This window comes from Armigeres subalbatus, chromosome 2, assembly GCF_024139115.2.
Source record: "Armigeres subalbatus isolate Guangzhou_Male chromosome 2, GZ_Asu_2, whole genome shotgun sequence".
Taxonomy (NCBI): domain Eukaryota; kingdom Metazoa; phylum Arthropoda; class Insecta; order Diptera; family Culicidae; genus Armigeres; species Armigeres subalbatus.
The window spans coordinates 317,011,414-317,033,658 of record NC_085140.1 but is presented as its reverse complement, the minus strand read 5'-3'; the positions used below and the strand labels follow the sequence as shown (position 1 = coordinate 317,033,658).

Genomic DNA, 22,245 nt, shown 5'->3' with positions numbered 1-22,245 from the left:
TGTGGCTAGATCCGGTATAAACTTTGCTACGTAGGTCACCAAACCTAAGAAACTCCTTAGCTCTTCTTTGCTTTGCGGTGCTCTGAACTGAAGAATAGATCTAACTTTCTCGTCCGCAGGAGCAATTCCTTCAGCAGACAGCTTGTGACCAAGGAATATTGTCTTCTCTTGTTTAAAATTACATTTGTGGTCGTTTAGTAGTATCCCGTGTTTATTCAACACCGCTAAAGTGTCCTTTACGCAGATGTCGTGCTCTTGTTCAGTTGATCCGAAAATCATAATGTCGTCAATAAATACTACCGTATTTTTGCGTCCAGCTAGTATGCTCTCCATGAGATTCTGAAATAGTTCAGGCGCACAATTCACTCCAAATAGAAGCCGTTTGTAGCGGTACAAGCCCCAGTTCGTCACAAAGGTTGTAATGTCGCGACAATCTTCATTCAACTCCACTTGATGGAATGCTTGCTTAATGTCAAGAGTGGTAAAGAACCGAGCATTTCTAAATTTTGGGCTAAGATCATCGAATACCGGCAAGGGATGATTGAGCCGTTGAATCGCTTTGTTAGCCCTACGCATATCTATGCATAACCGGAGCTCACCATTGTCTTTGATTATTGGCACGAGAGGCGATACCCAAGATGTGGGACTGGTGACTTTTTCAATTATTCCCATTTCTAACAGCTCGTCGAGTTTGGCCTTAACTTGCTGTAGCAATGGTATTGGACAACGACGTAGCGGTTGAATAACCGGGGGAAAACTTCTGTCTATTGGTAGATTCACTCTGACATCTTCGATTTTGGGGAACTCTTTCCTTATCTCAACCCGATCTACCATAGTTTGTTGAGTACTTGGCAACCCAATTTTCAATAATCCTAGACGTTGTGCTGTTATCTTTCCCATAAGTGGTTGCTGCCCTTTTTCAATGACATAGAACGATGTTGTAGTGGTCAACAGTTTATCACCGTCTTCAATATCCAGTTTTGCGTCAAAAGTCGTGACGAGCTTAAGAGGAATTCGCCCATAAGCCAAAAATCTCTTCTCTCTATCTATTCTTTCATTGGTGATCTTTACATCCCTCAGTTTCATCAGTTCCCAAGTAGTGTCATCAATTAAGTTATGCTTTGACCCTGAATCAATAAGCATTACAATCTCAACTCCACCCACACGACAAGTTATCAGCTCATCTTCACCGTCTGCAACATTATACACAGATAAGTCTTCGCGATCAGGGGAAACTTGCTTGGTTTCTTCAACATTGAAGACATTTCTTGGTCGTTTGTTGAAGTTAACAAAATCGCGATTATTGGTTGATTTCCGCTTACGATCTTGAACCTAGCGAACAATATAAATGTTTTTTTTTCAACAATTGCTTTATAACATACATTGAATATGAAGGCTTAAGTAAAACGTGTAAAAAAACAGAAAACAAATAAAATACCTACATTATTCGTAACAGGTTTGGACTTGCAGACCGACTGGAAGTGGCCAACTCTTTGGCATTTCAAACAAGTCTTACTGATTGCAGGACACCGTTCTTTCTCGCGATGACGCTTATAACCGCAACGCATACACCTGGGATTTGATTCCTCTCTGTTACGTTGACTGTCAAACAATCGGCTTACATTGGTCGTAGGAATCGCCGTAGTACTCTTTGTAGCCATTTTTGACGATTGGTATCGTACTGATTGATACGCATTCACCATCTTCAATGTATCATCTAGAGTCAAAATCTCTTTCTCAAGCAGTTTTTGTCGTAAATCATCAGAAGTAAACTGGATAATCTTGTCAATGACGGCTATGTTCCTACTCTCAAATTCTGTCTTTCCGAACGAACATTTTTCTGCTTTGTGTTGAACCCTCAAGGCAAACTTGTCAATTGATTCATCTTCATCTGGTATCATAGCCCAAAACATGAATCTCTCAAAACTATCGTGATGTTTTGGTGCGAAAAGTTGATCAAGTTTCTCTTTTGCTGATTGATAGGGGTCGAGGTCAGGTCTAACATCATCAAAACCGGGTATGCCAAAGAAAGCGTTTTGCAATTCTAAGCCGCCCATTGCAAGAAGTTGCATTTTTCTACTTGTTCCATCAACAATGTTGGCTGCAGCCATGATAGTTTCGAACCACCGTATCCAAGCAGTCCATGAATTGCGAATTTCGGAAGGTGGCAAATGTTTGTATTTGAAATGCGGTAAATTATAGGAAGCCGGGCTGAACAACGAAACATGTTGTTGAACAACTTGAACGACTTCCTCATTCAGTCTGTTCTGATCATTCGCCATTCTGGTTACAACAACGCTGTTGAAAATTTAAAAAAAACTATCACTTTATATTATTCTCAGTGCCTCTTAGAACTATCCTTATATCTGTATGTAGCATGCGATATTCCTTACATTGTTTTAACATTTACACATAGTTTCTTTATTTATTCCATACCCACATGCCGTATGCACTGCTATTCATTTATCTACCTTTCGTGCTACCAATATTCATTGCCATGGTACATCATTCAATAGTGACAACATTCAAGGCCGTTACGTTTCATTCGTATATTATACCAACACAAGCGTATCATCTAAGAACGCACATTTTCGCAACATCCAAGAGCGATCCACTGAGCTTCGCATCATTCAAGAGCGTGCAATTCCCATTGGAAAGCTCATCGAGTCTCACAATCACATTCAAAATGCACATCATCCAAGAGCGCACAATTCGCAACATCCAAGAGCGATCAACTGAGATGCGCATCATTCAAGAGCGTGCAATTTCCATTGAAAAGATCAAAGTGTCTCACAACCACATTCATAATGCACATCATCCAAGAGCGCACATATTCGCAACATTCAAGAGCGATCAACTGAGATGCGTATCATTCAAGAGCATACAATTTCCATTTGGAAAACTTAACACAGTCCTATTTCAGCGCGTTATACATATTTGTTATCTATCGACAGCACAATTGTTTTCCAGGTCTTTCTTCACTCTTGTGTCTTGTTATAGAATAACTTATAAGATGCAGCGTATGTTGTGCCATTCAAGGTTGCTTTGTACTTACATTAACAAATCAATGAATTGGTGAATGACGATAAGGTTGGCGGTTGGCTGGTCGCCAAGAAGACCGATATCGAGGAAAATGTTTGAGCGAATGGACTTACCTTGAATTACAGCCCACTGGATTCGGATCGCAGATTGCAGATTATTGAAAAAGCACATAAGTTACACGTCTAATAATAATTATGATTCACCGCATCATTGAATCTGTGACATAATTTAAAATTCATAACCAGTGTCTTCTTCTTTTTTTCTGCTGTGGCTACACTTGTATTAGTAGAGCATTCCACCAAGGTCTCTACATTGTCACTTTATTAATCCATCAAGACTCTCTTGGAGAAACTGACACTGATAATGGCATTGAGCGATTGGTACATTCACACATCCATTTACAACTTAATATGGCCTTGAATGCTGCGTCACCGGTCTCAACACATCCAAGAAAAAAAAACCAAGCCACTACCGCCGTCATTTTCATTTAATTAAATCTCAGTTTTCAAACTGATATTTTTTTTCTCGGCGTTTCACACCATACTCTACAGAAAAACACATCATACGATCAACACATTACATCAGCACTCCTATTTTTTCGTTTCTTTCTATTCTTCGGCATGCACTTACCAGCCCTTATTTTATCAAACACTATTCTTTTTAATTAAATTTCTATACCTTTTCACCGATCACTGATTAAATAGCACTGTAGAACGACACTGAATTTGCTTTATTTTCACTTTCAATTTGGGTTCTAAATCCTCGTCGCCATCTTGTGGTAACGACTTGCGATACGACAATCAATGAGACGCGCACTTGGACTGTGAATGAACTACACCCGGTGAAAGTAGAAGATAGACTGACTTAGCAAATCACAGAAGAATACCTTTATCAAGGTCATACATACAATGAACGGATGAACAAGGTGAACGAGTGGAACTAATATTAATAGAGGCTTCTACCACAATTATAAAAAGGAAATGGTCTGTGTTCGTATCCGCATAACTCGAAAACGGCTGGATGGATTTTTTTTCATTACTTCAGCAGATATGTTCATTATCGTTTCCGACGGGTTTATACACACTTAGTTCAGCTCGGCATTTTTTTATTCTTTTGCCGAGATCCGCACAGCCGAGCGCTCGGTTCGTGACTTTCTGCTGATATCTCAGCTGAAAAAGCAATTTGTTTACTGCGGCACTCAAAGGAGCCGCCGTAATCATACGTCAATTCAGCCGATATTTCGGCTAACGAACTTTAACTGAGATTCGCACAGCCGAGATCGGTGGAAAATTTTAAGTGTGTATGATATTTCCTCTTGCGAAAATTACGAATAAGGTTGAGTAAATCGTGAAATACTAAAATTAAGATTTGTATTGAAATTTCGCATGGGCATTTACGCCTACTATGCAGGACAACGTCTGCCGGGTCGACTAGTATCTTATAATTATCTTCAGGTATCAGGTATCAGAACGTCGGCTCCAGGGCACGTTCACCTCAATTTGGGAGATTTGTGCCATCGCCTTCACAGCCTTTTTCATCACACACCTGACGGAAAAGGAAGTGAACAAAAGGAAAGGAATGCGGATGGGAGAACAAAGGGAATGTTTGGAAAAGGGCCCTTGAAGAGGGCATACAACGCATAAGCGTACAAGAGCTTATAGCTCCTTACCACAACGGGTTATGAACAACAAAATACTCTGAAGGTTCAGGTTTCTGAAGTCAATTTCACTAAGTAAGTGTTTACCAAATATTTGGAAGCGCAATTGTGCATAGACTGGGCAGTTACATATTAGATGATAAGAAGTTTCATAATCGGATTCACAACTATCACAAACAGATGATTCAACGCGTTGAATATTTGCCATGTGATAGTTCAGTCGGCAGTGACCTGTCAAGGCCTTGACTAAGACACTGCAATTCTGTTTAGACAGATTAGCTAAATAGCTTGCTACTACCGGAGATGGCTCCCGGATGTACAATTTTGTTTGATGACATGAATCCAGACTACTCCAATGCCATTTGTGCTGGTGACAGCCCAAGAGTTGATCAAAGCTTCACCCAACACTTGGATATTGGAATAGCTGGCTCAGGACCAATAAAGTCATGCGATGCTCCATTACGAGCTAACTCATCAGCCAATTCGTTTCCAGCTATGGAAGAATGGCCAGGTACCCATATAAGGTGTAAAGTATTAACTGAATTCAGTTCCTCAATTTGAGTTCGACATGCGATTACTAACTTCGACCTTGAGTTGGCCGAGGCGAGAGCTTTAATAGCTGCTTGGCTATCTGAACAGAAGTATATTACTTTGACAAAATAATGCGTTGCTGCAGTGCAGATTGCACGCCACGATGGCAAATATTTCCGCTTGAAAGACAGTGCAGTGTGTACCCAGTGAGTGTGACTGTTCCAATCTCAGCTCACGCGAATAGATGCCTGCACCTGCTCTACCTGCGAGGAGGGAGTCGTCATTGTAACAAACAATGCTGTCCGACATACTTCTCTCCAAATAGCCAGATGTCCACTCATCCCGCGAGTGAATTGTGTCGAAAATGTCCTATAAGGAAAACTACTAACTTGTGTGAGATCACTTGGAGCAAGGAAAATTTTGTCCCAATTAACCATAAGCGGTAACAACGAAGTGTGTGTAGAACTGCGGTTTACAGGATTCTCTTCCATAAAACCGAGAACCCAAAGTCGGTAAGTACAAGAAAATGCTTCTTGTTTGAGATGTATGTGTAGTGGGGCCACGTCGAAGAGAACTTCGAGAGCAGCCGTGGGAGTTGAAGAGAACGCACCAGTCATTGCCATTAGGCACATCCTTTGAAGATGGCCTAATTTAGACTGAATTGTCCTCACTTAACCTTTTCGCCACCACACAAGACATCCATAAGCCAAAATTAGTCGTACAACTGTTGTGTAAATCCATTTGATATATTTGGGTTTAAGACCCCAAGTTTTACCAAAGGTTCGTCGGCATTGGCCGAAAGCCATACACGCCTTTTTGATTCTGAACTCAATGTTAGGAGTCCAGGAAAGCTTTGAATCCAAAATTAGACCTACATACTTTACCCGAGCAGCACAAGTCAGACAAAAATAGTTGCAGCAACTTGATTGTGACTAAATCTGGTCACATATGAGTTGCAGTAGCCTATGTGAAACATGTGTGCTGCTCGGGTACTTGATCAGTTACATTGATTTCAGAACCAAAAAGATGTAATGGACGAATACCATTACGATTACGTTTTTCCGTGAAAAGAACAATAGATGTTTTATTCGGATTGACCGTCAGGCCATATTGGCGACACCAACTTTCAACTACCTGAAGAGCATTTTGCATCAGGTCGAATAAGGTAGGAATGCACAAACCCACTATCAATGTAAGATAGTCGTCGGCAAATCCATAGGTAGGAAAACCGCCATTATTGAGTAACCTCAATAGCGTATCTGCAACGAGATTCCACAAAAGTGGAGATAATACTCCCCCTTGAGGGCATCCGCAGACACTTAATTTCCTAATCGCTGCTTGACGTAATGTTGAGTAGAGATGTCGGTTTTTAAGCATCTGGTGAATCCATTTGGTAATAATATTAGGTAGCCCATGACAACGTGCGGCTTCCAATATTGCATCGAAAGACACGTTGTCGAAAGCACCTTCAATATCTAAGAAAGCACCCAAGCACGATTGCTTGTGAGCGAATGCTTTCTCGATATCGTACACAACCTTGTGTAGAAGAGTCACGGTGGACTTTCCAGATTGGTAAGCATGTTGATTAACATGAAGAGGCATGTGTGCCAAACAGTTATCACGAATGTGATGATCGATAATACGTTCTAAGCATTTCAGAAGAAATGAGGTCAGACTGATGGGTCTAAAACTCTTCGCTTCTTCATACGAAGCACGTCCTCCTTTTGGGATAAACTTTACAGTGACATCCCGCCAGGATATGGGAATATACCCAGTAGCAAAACTGCATACTAAAAGCTTCAAAACCTCTCTGAAGTAGAACGGGATAAATCCCATCCTCCCCTGGAGATTTGTAGGGAGCAAAACTGTTAAGTGTATATTGAATCGATTCAGTAGTTATGATTCTACGTGCTTGAGCCCAAGACCCATAGCTACATGAAAAGACATCAGGATCATCCGAAGATGTTATATCGGCACATCCAGGGAAGTGCGTATCAAATAAGTGCTCTAACGATTCTTAATCAGAAGAAGTGTAGTCGCCATTTGGCTTGCGAATTTCGCCAACTTGGAAATCCTTGGATCTCGCAAGAATTTTATTCAATCGACTGGCTTCACTCAAATTGGAAACATTTGCACAAAGGTTTTTCCAGCCGGATCGTTCAGCAGATCGTAGAGCCTTCTTGTAAGCTTTGCGATCCAACTTGAAAGAATCCGTCCCTGCTAAATGGCGTCTGTTCCAACTCCTTCTGCACTGCTTCCTTAGCTTAGCCAAATCGGAATTCCACCAAGGGGTTCCTCTTGAGGTTTTTACAGAACGTAAAGGACAAGCTTCTTCGAAAGCTTCCACGATGTGTAACGTTGTAGTATCAACTGCATCATCCAAGTCGGTAGGAGTTTCTATAGAAGGTAGATATCCATGAGAGCAACTCTGTGTAAAGATCCCAGTTTGTTGAACGGGGATTTCTAAAACGCAAGGTCTGCGAAGTAACATTCAAATGATCAAAGTAGATGTAGCGATGGTCAGATATCGATTCCTCATCTGACACATGCCAATTCGTCAATTCGTGACTGATTATATTGGAGCAAAGAGTTATGTCTAAGACTTCTGCTCTATTAGATACCATAAAGGTTGGGCGATTGCCTATGTTAAGTAAACTAAGTTCGGTACTACTTAAGTATACCATCAAGCTGGAGCCTCACAGATTGATATCCGAGCTACCCCAGATGATGTGATGAGCATTAGCATCACTGCCGACAATTAGCGGAAGGCCTTTTGAAGTGCAATATATGACAACTCGTTTGAAAGCATCCGTAGGGGATGGTTCATCATGTGGTAAATAAACCGAACAATAGACGTATTTCCTGACGGGGGTTCCGCCAGTTGCATCAATTGTGACAGCACATACATCTCTGGTTGTTAGTTCAGAGATAAGTGTAGCAACAATAGCATTGTTAACAAGCACACATGCACGCGGCATTGATCGAGAGTTTGCCATTTCTTTACTGAAAGCAGCAAAAACCGGGTTCACTAGGTTACCTAGGTTACCCTTGCGAAAATAGGGTTCTGCACCAAAGCCACTTGGGATTTGCCATTTTGCATGAGTCTACAAAGATTAATCGTTGCTGTTCTTTTATGCTGAAGATTGATTTGAGCTATCTTAACTGAAGCCATTGCAAATTAAGATAATGCACTCTACAACTTCAGCATTAATATGAACAGCAACGATGAAACCAAATTGGTATCTTATCAAGAAAGTCAAAGACGAAACACAGAGTACAATGTGTATAACGCATAAAGCGAATCCATATAGGTGACAATTTGTTGAAAAACTAAATAAAAACATGCTCATAATCTCACTTTTATTCAACCTCAAGTTGAGATTGAATAAGAGTAGCCGATTATTTCGAAGAAGCAAAAAGTCAACTACGCCATAGCTCCGGTTAGCACAGTAAGGGCTAGATACTGTGAAGGGTGCCCTGGTGCTTCACAGGCTACGTTAGCGGTTAGGTTCTTTTTAGACCCCCCTAACCATTAATTTGTAGACACGGTAAGCATAAGGCCGCATCACAGAATTAGGGGTCACCTGTATGGTGGACTTCTACCACTGGAACAGGCAGTCCGCAGCGTTATTCTTAGCCAGATAACTGGCTGCCGACACCACACAGCTATCTTGGCTGTTCTGGGAGAGAAGATGACATTGACTTTACGTCAACTCTCAATGTGGCCGAACAGCCGTAAATCAAATTGCCCAGAATATCAGTCCCAAACTCAATGACAGTTTGGGTTGCCCAGAATATTTCATAACTATCTTACCATATCCGTTGACCTCCCAGCAGGTGTAATAGATATAATCGAACGGATATTGAAGCTTTGAGTATCGAAAAGAGATCCCAAACAGCTGTAGATCTTTAGTCCCGAACTCAATGACTGTTTGGATTGCCCATAATATCTTATAATTATCTTACGATATCCGCTGAACTCACGGGAGGTCTAATGGACATAATTGAATGCATATTGAAGCTTTCAGTACCGAAAAACAATTTTCTTGCAGCTGTAGTTTTCAAGTCCTGAACTCAAGGAATGTTTGGATGGCCTACGATGTCCAAGGAAGTTGAAAAATAGTTTATTGTACATCACAGTAACTCCACGGATACGTTTGAAAAAAAAAAATACAATTGAACAATACAATCCACTGCCCATACACCTCAAATTTTCACTCTCGTAACTTCATCGTGTTCATGACATTCTAGGTTGTCGTAGGACCTTGATTGCCCATTCCTGATATTTTCCCCTGATAGGGGAGTTCATTTCAAGCAATTTTGCTGAAGATAGTTTTCACCTTTATCCATCGTGCGATTTCATACATCCATTTTTCTGTTAGGGTCATATATGACCCCGTGGGCCTAAAAGGGTTGAGTAACTTAGGATCTAGATGAATATTTCATTCACTGGTCTCATCCGGTCCGCTCGTCCATAGTCGACGATTACAAAAATACTGTTTTAATTTTGATTTGGACATACTAAAGTCAATAGCATCGCAATGTTTATTATATATAGCCATCATTTGGTTCAAGGAACAATACTTTGCGTAATTTGTTCGATGATAATCTGTTGAAAATATTTGTCTGTTATTATATTTGTTTTATAATAAATAATATACAAAATTATTCAAAAATAATGTCATTGCATACTCACGCCTATTACCTAAAGTTTGGATATTAATAAGCATACAACGAGCTTCGTATGATGGCAAAGGAAAATTAGTCCAACTTAGCTTTCAAAGTGCATATGATAAAAATTGTTTCTAGACTGACTCAATCCGGTTAAAATATGTAATTGAAAATGGAGACCACTTGGTTGTGAAACCAAAACGTGCATTTTTGTATGCTCCAAAACTTTGTAGAAGATGCCAGTTCGATAAAAAATCAAACTAAAAAGTTACAATAAAAATATAGATTTTTTAGGGTCACCTCAACATTATTATTTGAAATTTTCATAACTGACTATACAAACGACATACAACAATGGTTTCTTCAGCGAAGTGCCTCGAAATTAAATAAGGAACAACTTTCTAAAACATCGTACAATGCTAAAATTAGAAATATAGAAGTTAAAAATTATATCTCAAAATGCAGTGGGGCCACCTATTGCAAAAAACTGGCCACCTATTGCAAAATAAAGGTTAAATAATAAGCTTTGACTTTGCTATAGACACTTTGCTTGTTGGTTGGTTTTAATATACACTCTTGTAAGACACTTGCGTTGCTCATTCATGTTACCGATTTAGTAAGTAAATCACTTTTACCCGAACGACCGGTGGCGTAATTGGATACCTCTAAATAAATTACCTGTGATCGACCGATTGCGCCGATGCGATTTAACTCGACCGTAGTCGCCCAACAGCTGACCGTCCACGAGCATCGTCCAGGTCTCGTGTCCATAGAGAACTACCGGTCTAATGAGCGTTTTGTATATAGTCAGTTTGGTACGGTGGTGAACTCTATTCAATCGTAGTGTCTTGCGGAGTAAAAGTACGTACGATTTCCTGCCACGATTCGTCTCCGAATTTCTCTGCTGGTATCGTTTACAGAGGTCACCGGTGAGCCCAAGTACACGAGTTCTTCAACCACGTCGATTTCGTCACCTCCGATACAAACTCGTGGTGGATGGCTAACATTGTGCTCTCTAGAGCCTCTTCCTATTAAGTACTTCATCTTCGACGTATTGATGACTAGTCCGATCCGCTTACCATCTCTCTTCAGTAGATGAGGTTTCTTCCATCTTCTCAAAGTTACGTGCCATAATATCAATGTTGTCGGTGAAACCAAATAGCTGAACGAAATTCGTGATAATCGTACCACTCGTGTCAATCCCTGCCCTGCCGTGTTCACTCCCTCCAAAGCGATGTTCAATAGCAGGCACGAAAGACCATCAGCTGGCCGATACCTTCTGCGGGATTCGATTGGACTCGAGAATGTCTCTGAAACTCGAACTACGCACATCACCCGACCCATCGTTTCGCTTTTATCAATCGTATCTGCTTATCCGGAAAGCCGTGTTTGTGAATTGGCTGCCATAGCTGGTCCCGATCGATTGTATCATATGCGGCTTTGAAGTCGATGGATAGATAATGTTTGGGCACGTTGTATTCGCGGCATTTCTGCAATACCTGACGTATGGCGAAAACCTGGTCTGTGGTAAAGCGTTAATCCCGCCTGATACCGCCCCATTGTCCACTGTCTTGTAATTGGTGTTAGTCGACGGCATAAAATGTTAGAGAATAACTTGTAGGCGGCGTTCAGCGGCAGTTGCTACAATCCAGCTTATCGCCGTTTGATGATGGAGCACACGACACCTTCCAGCCACTCCTGCATCAGAAGCCGGCCAATCTTCTACTGGATTTCCTGGAGACCCGGAGCCGGAAGATTGCATGTCCTGCGCGCGTGCTCGCATGTTAACTACCATGATGATCGTTCGTAATAAGGTTCCCGTTTATGTCCGTATTCACATATCGAGTTATAACACGTTTCCCTTACGTAAAGGGTTCAACTTCTCATAGAACTTTCGTGTGTTATTATCGTGGTACAGTTGCTCCGTCTCGATCTTCCTACTGGCGCTTTTTTCTTCCAAAATTCGAGTTTTGTCAGTACCGCACCCGTTTGTATCCGAGTTCGCCCTCGTGCGGTGTTACAGTTGTAATTTCGCCCATATTGAATTCTCTCTTCCACTAACTGCTTACATTCGCCGTCATACTAGTCGCTTCATTGATCCGAGGGCACTGTGCCTAGTGCAGCGGTTGCGGTGCTTCCAATGGTGGATCGAATATTCCTCCAGCCATCTTCAAGAGAAGCTGCGCCTAGCTGCTCTTCCGGTGGGGTGCCACTTCCAGGTCTTGCGCGTAGTCTTGCGTGTGTCTTTAAAATAGTGTGGATGTATCATTTTCGAGTCCGAGCTCAAGTTTGAGTATACTGTTTTGGTTCCAACCATCTCCGTCGGAAACAACAAGCATGTGATTGCCTAAGCATGACTTCCCTATCTAAGCAGATCCTGAAGGGAATATTACCACTAGTTGAATTGAATGTTTTCAAATTCTACATTTTGCAAGAAAATAATAATTTGAAAGTCTATTGTAGAGTTGTACCACATAAATTGAGCATTATTTTTCTTGAGAAACAATATTGAATTTGTTTATTTCACTAGTCGCTATACTCTGTCTAAAATCGAATTTAAATCATCCTGTTGATTATATCTCACATTTGGAAGGTTATTTATGACATGGGCCCTAATCCCCATCGATTCATACCTCCCCCAGACCCAATGGCATTGCATTGTTTGTAAAACTCGACTGTAGGATGGGTCTACGTCCATTTTCTGATGAATCACAACTTCACATCCCACACAGCGGATGTGGGTAAGTCGGTGGGGGATGCCTACTGCCAGACCGGCAGCAACCGTGCTGCAGAAGCGCAACGAAGATGGAAGCCGCTCGGACGTGAGCTTTGTGAGTTTCCAGAAATGGAATCATCCCATCATCATCACCGTCCTCCTCCTCACCGTCGTCGTCTTTGTCGTTTTATATCATGTCTGCGCTGTTGCATGCATGATTTCATTGTTTGCAAAAAGCTGCACTTCCCTGGCTCCCCGTTTCAGTCTGGTTCAAGTCAAGAAACATCCAGCTTTATTGTATATTTATATCCAGGTAGCAACGATGGAGAATGCTTCCTCTGGCACTGATGTATCCTTGGCATGAATATATGCATCAGCTGATGGATGGATGGGTGGGGGTTGTCAATTCGAACTGTGATGTAGGTCCGTTCACTGCACCTCCTCGCACCTCTTCCGATGGGATCTAACGGTACAAATGGAAACGCGAAAAGGGCGATTGGAAACCCTTAAGATTGCTGTTTTGGCATGGAAGGGATTTGTTCGATTCTGGGAAAACTGAATGCCAGTATTAATTGTCTGCTGGTCTGGTGGTTTTACATCTTCACTAACGATTCCAGGATGATTGCGAATGAGATTGTTTGAATTGAATGGAAAATGCTTGACATCAGAACGAAAAATGAAGATTTAAAGTTAGCTTAAATGGGGATGAATACGTTGAAATAAACGTGGTATTTGATTACGTTAAGTTTAAATCAGATGCATTTTATTCCTTTTATAATATAAGCTTTGTCTTTTTTGTTGAGAATACTTGTCGTTACGCTTCAATCCTTCCAAATTAATGTTATGATTTAAATAATTTGTGAAAATTTAATTACATCCCTTACACCAGACATTTCTCCTCGCGCCGATGTGCACGCTGTGGCTCGGGAATCAGTGCGTCCGAGCTGGTGATGCGGGCCAAGGATCTAATATTCCATGTCAACTGCTTCTCCTGTGCCATATGCGGCCAGCTCTTGCGTGGCGGTGACACCGCCGGAATACGCGACGGTCGCATCTTCTGTGGCGAACACTACGACACCGATGTGCTCAGGTAAGCCGATTTCTTCCAAAAGACACTCCCAGACAGATTTCCCCGAAAAAAAAATCTTTTCCCGTGTTCAGAATTCTGCTCTTGTTATCATTCTTCGAATCTCGCTAACCCAAACACATTGTACCGCCATTTCTCCGCCATAACCACATCAACCAGTGAACCAGAAACAATTTCACCACAGTTTTATCCCGGCGGACATCAGCCGCTGCAACCGCACCAACAGCAGCAGCCCCAGCAGCCCTCGCAGAAAGGACGACCTCGGAAACGAAAGCCAACACCACAGCTGCTAGATCCCCAACAGCAGCAGCAGCAACAACAGAACCAGCCACCTCCGACGCATGACTCACTGGATGCCGGAACGCCTCTTCGATTAGGTGAGTTTGTAATTTCCTTAAGCGTTTTTCTTGTTGAGAAATCAGATAGTGATCAGTGATTGGATTGTTCCGAAAATTTGTGCCGTGTAGGCAATTGTTACTTTTTTAAAAAATATGATGTTTTTTTCAAATTATTTTATTTGCTAATTATCTAATACATGCATTCATCTCTTAGACAATGAGTTCCGTGATTTCTTAACACTATTATCCTTATTTGCTATGATACATTTTTAGTTATCTTCTTCTATATATAAAAATGAGTTTGCGTTTCCTTTAAGGCAATATAACTTACGAACGAATGGACCGATTTACGAGATTTCCTCACTAATCGATTCGTCTTGGGATCAGCTGTGTTTATATAAATGAAAAGACGAAAATAATCACCGAAAAAGTGAAAAAAAAATTCAAAAAGTAACATTTTTATCAGTCAATCAAACAGCCATCAAACTTGAACTGAAATCGATCTAGGGTGCAACGGTATAGTCAAGTAAAAAAAACAGCCCAAGCGAGATCGGGCCGGTTCGACTAGTTATTAATACATTTCAATTGCCTCCGGCAGTTAGGATTTTTCCTCTGGTTGAATTGAACCATGTAGGATTTACAATGTTTTAAACATAAACTAAACTTAACCTAATTTATACTAAAGGGTACAAGGAGCTAATCGATATTTCGGCACCAACATTTCAAAAGGGCGTAACTGCTTTTGTAAACAAAAGCTTCTCACGTCGCTGGTGGGTTAATTTGCGCCCACCCACGCAATCCAACGCCACTGATGGAAGCATCGAATCCTCTTCTTTCATTTAATGGTGTTGGATTGCGTGGGTGAGCACAAATAAGCCCACCAGAGACGTGAGAAGCTCTTGTTTACAAAAGCAGTTTCGCCCTTTTGAAATGTTGGTGCCGATTTGTTTAAAATTGGAAATTATTTTATTGGACATTTGTTCCTATGTCTCAATATTAAAAATTCTATGAAGTTCATTGGTACTATACCATAAAGGCAACTTCAGAATCACTTTCAAAATTTTATTTTGAATCCTCTGAGGTGCCTTCTTTCTGGTATTGCAGCAACTAGTCCATATTGGCACAGCATACAACATGGCTGGTCTAAAAATTTGTTTGTATATCTAAAATTTGTTCTTAGGATAATATATTTGTTACATTTTGCTTGAATGCCTCCAATTTGATTTTTAAAAATTAATTTTTGATCTAGCAGAAGCTTCAAATATTTGGCTTCGCTAGAGCAATTAATTGGAACCCCATTCATTGTGACAATATGTCTGCTAGAAGGTTTCAAATAAGAAGCTCTCGTCCTACGTGGGAAAATTATAATCTGAGTTTTGGAAGCATTCGAAGAAATTTTCCATTTTTGCAAATAAGTGGAGAAAATATCCCAACTTTTACAACTACTACAAATGATACAATAACAAATGACAAAAATGTTATACAATATATGGGCCCCAGTATGCTGCCTTGGGGAACACCAGCCCATACAAGTAATCTATCAGATTTCGAATTCTGATGGTTTACCTGCAGTGAGCGATCTGATAAATAATTGTAGATCAGTTTAAATTAAATTTAATTAAAATTAAAATTCATCAATTTTATAATCAAACCTTCATGCCATACACTGTCAAATGTTTTCTCTACATCAAGAAGAGCAACTCCAGTCGAATATCCTTTAGATTTGTTGAGTCGAATTAAATTCGTAACTCTCAATAACTTAATAACTCAATCATTAACGTATACGTCCCTTGCGGCGCCTTCCTCGCCGTTAAAGCAAAGGTAAGCAACCTAATAAATACCGCTACTCCCCCTGCTCTCCTTGGGGATATGAACGCCCGCCACCCGATGTGGGGAGGGTCAAGGTCCGACTCTCGAGGCAACGTTCTAGCCGAAGCGTTTCAAGAAGGTGATTTCGTCACGCTCAGCAAAGGATCGCCCACCTTCTTCAATGGGCACTCTGTTACGACCATCGTTTCTGCGGTAAGTAGGTCCATCCTGCCGCGCTTTTCCTGGGAAGCCGGCACCGATCTGTACGAGCGCGGGAAGAGTACGAGCGCGCCACGTCGACCGCTTGCGCGGACCAACCTCCCTCGTCACTCACCGCTTTCTCCAACATTATCATCACAGCTGCCCAGCAAACCATCCCCCAGTCCAGGGTCCGTCTCGGCCGTCGTGCTCTCAGATGGTGGTCCGAGGAAACTCGGTGCGCTGTCAAAGCCAGACATAAAGCCTTACGTGCATTGAGGAAGCTCAGCGCCAACCACCCTCTCAGTCTAGACGCCCTGGACTGCTATAAAGAGGATCACAAACAATGTAAAATAGTCATCAGGGAAGCGAAGGCCAAGCAGTGGGAAGACTTCGTTGATTGCATCAACCCTTCCCAAACCACCGCCGAACTATGAAAAGGAATGGGGACCAATGCGATAAGCGGTAAATCCAGGGTGATCCCTATTCACCTTGACCAGGGCAACCAGACACTTTCTGATCCCGCACAGGTTGCCAACACCCTCGGGGAGTACTTTGTCTCCCTGGTGGCTACTTCCCAGTACCCGGCCGAATTTCAAAGAATCATTCCCTCCCGTAGCCTAACACTCAACGCCACCTTTATTCCCGCGGACCACCCCCAACTGCCAGTTGAACCGACCTTTTTCAGCAGGTGAGTTGGCCCACGCACTTGCTAAGTGCAACGGGAACTCATCCGGACCGGATGAATTGGGGTATCCCATGTTGAAACGGCTCCCGCTAGACGTGAAAGCGCACTTTCTAAAAGTTGAGGAAGAGCTTCATAGTCCCCATTCCCAAAAATAACGTGGCGGGTCGGGACCCCACCAAATATAGACCGATCTTTCTTTCGGCTCAGTGAGAAGCTGGAAGCTGATGGTAGGTTTGGCTTCCAACAACACGCCTTTCGCCCAGGGTATGGCACCAGTACCTATTTTACCAATCTGGACAGCGTGCTACAAAACGCGTATAACGAAGGCAAGCATGTTCACCTGGTTTCTTTAGACATTGCCAAAGCCTTTAGCAGGACCTGGACACATCACCGTCAACATGCTTGCCTTTATAAAATAAAACTTTCTCACTGGACGGACCTTCACGGTTCTGATTGTCGGAACTGCGTCTAGAGAATTCGCCGAGGAGACCGGCGTCCCCCGAAGGTCGGTTCTTGCGGTCACCCTCTTTTTGGTCGCAATAAACGGGATTTTCAGCGTCCTACCGGCAAATGTTCACCTCTTTGTCTACGCCGACGACATTCTTCTGGTCAAACAAGGATAAAGACACAGGCAGCGGATAGTGCCATTCACCGTTGGGCTGCCCCCATCGGGTTTATTATGAACGCCGGAAAATGCATTCGGGGCCACGTTTGCCGGAGCCGTCACCAACTTACCGGACCTTCCATCAGACTCGGCCATGATCCCATCCCGAACAGGAAAATCGTCCGCATCCTTGGAGTGGACATCGATCGCCGATTAACCTTCGTTCCACGCTTCCGAGCTGTTAAGGTGGCCTGTAAGTCCCGAATTAGTCTGATGAAAACCCTGGCCAAAAAATATCGGACTACCAACAGACACACCAGGTTAAGGGTGTGCCAGGCGATTATAGATAGTCGTCTACTCTACGGCCTGGAGCTAACCAGCTCCGCGCAGAGCGATTTGTTGACCGTCCTCTCCCCTGGCTCGGAGCAAAAAGCTGGCTAATGCCTCCTGCCAGGATCGACCACACCATAGCCACCCGGTTTAAAAGTGGGGAAAACACAGACGAGTTGAGAAAATCGTTCCTAGAACTGTTGGGAACACGATTCCAAAACCATGAAATCCGATACACCGATGTTTCAGTCTCCAGCCGCGGTGTTGGTTTTGGAGTCTCCAATTCCGGCTTAAACAGATCGGACAGTTTAGTTAGTCAATGCAGCATCTGTTCGGCTGAAGCTGCTGCCATCTTCGTCGCAGCCACAGTTCCGACCAACAAACCGATCGCAATCTTTACAGATTCAACTAGCGTCGTCGCTGCTCTCCAGAGCACTCCTAGACACCCTTGGATCCAAGGAACACTGGCAGCTATGGCACCATATACTTGTCTCGCCTGGATCCCCGGCAATTGTGGCATCAGGGGAAACGTAGAAGCCGATGCCTTAGCAAGCGTTGGGCACGAAGGTCTTCCCTACACCCGCTCCGTCCCGCTGGCCGACGTTAAAAAGTGGGAAAAAGTGTCGTCGGCCAGAACTGGGCGCGGATTTGGAGTAGCAACCACACACTATACCTGAGGAAGATCAAAGGCTCTACTGGCCCATGGAGGGAACTGACCTCCCAGATAGAGCAGTAGATTGAGGCTTGGCTTTCTTGGCTTTCAAACCTTTTTTTTGTTAAATATCTTGGCTGTGCATATGTACAGCACATGTTTCGAAAAGGACAAATTGATACGAAATTTGCGAAAAAGAATCCACATGTCTTGAACTCCTACTCTCTAGATAGGCGTGATAACCCCTACACAACAAGACCACTTAAAGGTTACGTATGCGGAAAAGCCATCAGAATCCGAGTACCAACCTCCACCGCGGTTAGCTCTCTTTTTTGCAAAATTGAATATCTTTCGGATGTTTGATTTGTCCAATCTCCACATGTGCTTTACTGTTGTATATCCACAGTCAAGCGAGTGTACATTGTTTATTAAACGAGAGGATCGCACTCCATGCCCCCAACAATGAGCTGGGCGGATTTGTATAGAGTGCGAATCAATCGCACTCTGCTGTGCCAAAGGCTCGTTTAATAAACAATATGCACTCGCTTGACTGTGGATATACAACAGTAAAGCACATGTGGAGATTGGACAAATCAAGCATCCGAAAGATATTCAATTTTGCAAAAAAGAGAGCTAACCGCGGTGGAGGTTGGTACTCGGATTCTGATGGCTTTTCCGCAAACGTGACCTTTAAGTGGTCTTGTTGTGTAGGGGTTATCACGCCTATCTAGAGAGTAGGAGGTTGAGGGTTCGAGTCCCTCCAAGACACGTGGATTCTTTTTCGCAAATTTCATATCAATTTGTCCATTTCGAAACATGTGCCAAGATATTTAACAAAAAAAATGGTTTTCGTACGGCCGAGTTGCCGAATAATATGCAATTAATTGTTTCAAACCTTTCCATGAAAGGACTGAATGATCCTATATGGTCCATAAAGACAGAAAACGGCTGAAATATGAACCAAAGGATAGGCAGACCCCAAAACAACCCACATCCTTCAAACCAAACATCGGAGAACAGCGCACCAAGATTCAGGACTACGGAACTTCCCCAGGAAACCAAACTGCGATGCTGACAGGAATGCGGTTCGTGCTACAGTGAGGGAGCAGCAGAGCTTTCATATCGTATTAAAAATCATTGAAAAATAGAGGTATTTTCAACTTTAAAAGTCCGCCACTTTGTTTCCCCGCATTTCCCTGCGGAGATATTTAGTTGGGGATCATATTTGGGATGTGTACTTTCAGATTCCCACGGAAAATATTGTGCAAACTTGCGCCATTTTGAGAGAACGCGATGTGGAAAAAAAAAACTGGTGTGCTCTAAAACACTTTTTTTCCTAAGTGTGCATCATAGCAACTCAAATTTCAATTTTCTACTATAATAAGCGTTTTTCCCTTTTTGTTCTTGATATTTTTGGGAATAAAAATTCGATGTTTTTCAATGTTTTTCGATGCCATTTTCAAAAGTTAGTCGCGAATAACTGGAATTGTTGTTTAGCAACATTTCCCTGTTATGACAACATTAAAAACATCTTATAAGCTCGAAAAAAGGAAGAAAATATTTTTGTCCGCTAGTTTGTATGGGGAGGCCCCATAATGCTCCCCCAGCTCTATGATAATTAAAAGTTTGGATTATTAATGGCTTATTGTGAGATTTCAAACGTCACAGGAAGGTGATCAGAGTCAAAGTCAGTATGAGTTACCAGTTGGCCACACAGCTGACTTGAATTCGTTAAAACTAAATTTGTTTCAACAGAAACTCCAAGGATTCAAAAACTCTGGTTTCAAATGAAGAATATAATTTATGTTTTATTATGAATGACTTATGAGTACTTGTGAAGGAAATAACGAAATAACAGGTAATATTCACGGATTTTGCCTTTTCAAGGCATAACCTGATTCATAATTGTGCAATTAATTAAAAAAAATGAAAATCTTTTTTTTTATATTCTCTCATACTTTATTTTATCACCCCAAAATTCCTTTGGACCTTTGGACAACATAATATAGTTCGACCGCTTGACATGGACAATAATTTACAATGTTCTGGGGAATCCAATGTGAACATGTAAAGTGAATTATTTTGATTTGAAAAATATATTTGAAGTTACCACTTTCCTTCTATGGGACTCGAACCCACGACTCTCAGTACGCTAGACTGATACTTTAAACCTGGAAGGGAGATCCAGATACTACACAAAATTAAACGTCACGACGCAAGAACATTATCGACGAGAATAGTCAATTTGGAATCCATATCCATATTTCCTAATTTATATAATTTTATTATTAATGATTATAATGATATTTCCTCAATAAATTATACTGTTAATTTTATAGGTTTCTTTCTTGTCTTCAATCTTATTTTGAACTGTTGTAGTGCGAACATTCATACTTTATAATGAGACGTATATATTTCAGTCCGAAATTTTTCATCACGCATTTATGACGATAACTGGTGAGAGTAAGCCAATTTGGACATTCTCATGAAATTCGAATCCCCACTTAACGGTAGCATCTCAATGACTTGAATGGTGCATCGAGGTGTCACGTACAAGCGCCCCGTTTTGAGAGCATTTCATGATTTTACGTGATGTTACACTTACAGTAGCAGAGGCTGTAGCCTACACAGGCAGCAGCCAGCGCAGACAAACGGGGTGAAAGAAATTACCCTCATCTCGATGCTTTAATTAGGAGCCGCGCACAAGTATCCTCCGAGTGAAAATATGGAAAAGCCGTTGTTTGTCGGCCCACCACAACGTGTTGCGAATTTATGACCGTAATCGCTTGGGCAGATCAATCTGCGACCCGCCGCAGCGCTGCGTTTGCGAGGGTCTCGAGGGGTACCTACACGCTCTCACAGGTCTGATGATATTTAGCACGTTTATGTGTCGGGAATCATAATTAAAAGTTAATTCACTTCTTCTGAGATTGAACACTTCTTACACATCGGTAATTTGATGAAAGATAAAAAACTGATGAAATAAAAAATGGAATGGTTCTACAACTTAAGCAAAATATATTTTTTTAGAACAAACTATTAAATATCGAAACCCTCCCCTCTGCACCGTCCATTTCATTCTCATTTCAGTCTCGAAGCCCACAATATTAGAGCTTAGAAACTGCATAATTAATAATTACTAATAATTAAGAAAATGTTTATTTGATACTAAGATGTGATGACGCATATCTGGATGATGGAACCGATGCTAGCAGAGATGGAAAATGATGAGGAAAATGCTTAATTTCTCAATCCAGGATGCTCACACACAATCGGCAGTTGAATATTTGGGCTATACATAAATTAATTTAGTTTTTTTTGCCAAACTAATACATCCTCACGATAATACTGATTCCATGACCATTCAATACTTAGACCTCGAAAAGCATAAAGGAACAAAAAAAAAAAATTCCCCAAGGATGCAATCAGTGCGAGATTTATTACAATTTCAACTCTTGGTATTTCAATCACGTCGTCGAAAAGAAAACGATTCGCGCTACCGTCCCGTCGTAACTGGTCGGTCCGCCGACATTTTTGTCGCTTGTACATTTCACTCCCCTGAGCAACTCACTTTGCGTATCGAGCGTGTTGCGGCTGCAGTCGCGGTGGCATTTCGATGTCCAAGCTCGGCTGCCGATTTATGGCCATCATACGGCAGCTCGTGGTAGACCACCATGTGCTGCTTCGATCTGACAGTTGTCCCGATGTTAACCCTTGTCACCACGATAAGAGATTTCTCCTAGGGGGGTAACCCTATGCCCAGATTTGGCGCAAATGAAGTGGTACTTCGTTTAGAAACAATTAGAAAACACGAATTCCACCCGTCATGGTTAAGGGTCCCTCGAGGTGAGACCGCAACGTGCTCAACGGCACACGTGGGATTTGCAGTAAAGTAACCGATTTCCAATGCGGGTTTGTTCAG

At 42.0% G+C, this 22,245-nt stretch overlaps 1 protein-coding gene across 1 annotated transcript in view; it reads left to right on the top strand.

Annotated features, from left to right (window-relative positions):
- Positions 1-22,245, top strand: part of LOC134216778 (LIM/homeobox protein Lhx9-like) — a 156,505-nt gene that overhangs the window by 107,469 nt on the left and 26,791 nt on the right. The window contains exons 4-5 of the mRNA XM_062695583.1: positions 13,507-13,707; positions 13,864-14,081. Of these exons, the coding sequence (XP_062551567.1) occupies positions 13,507-13,707; positions 13,864-14,081 (419 nt within the window). The remainder of the gene's footprint in view (positions 1-13,506; positions 13,708-13,863; positions 14,082-22,245) is intronic.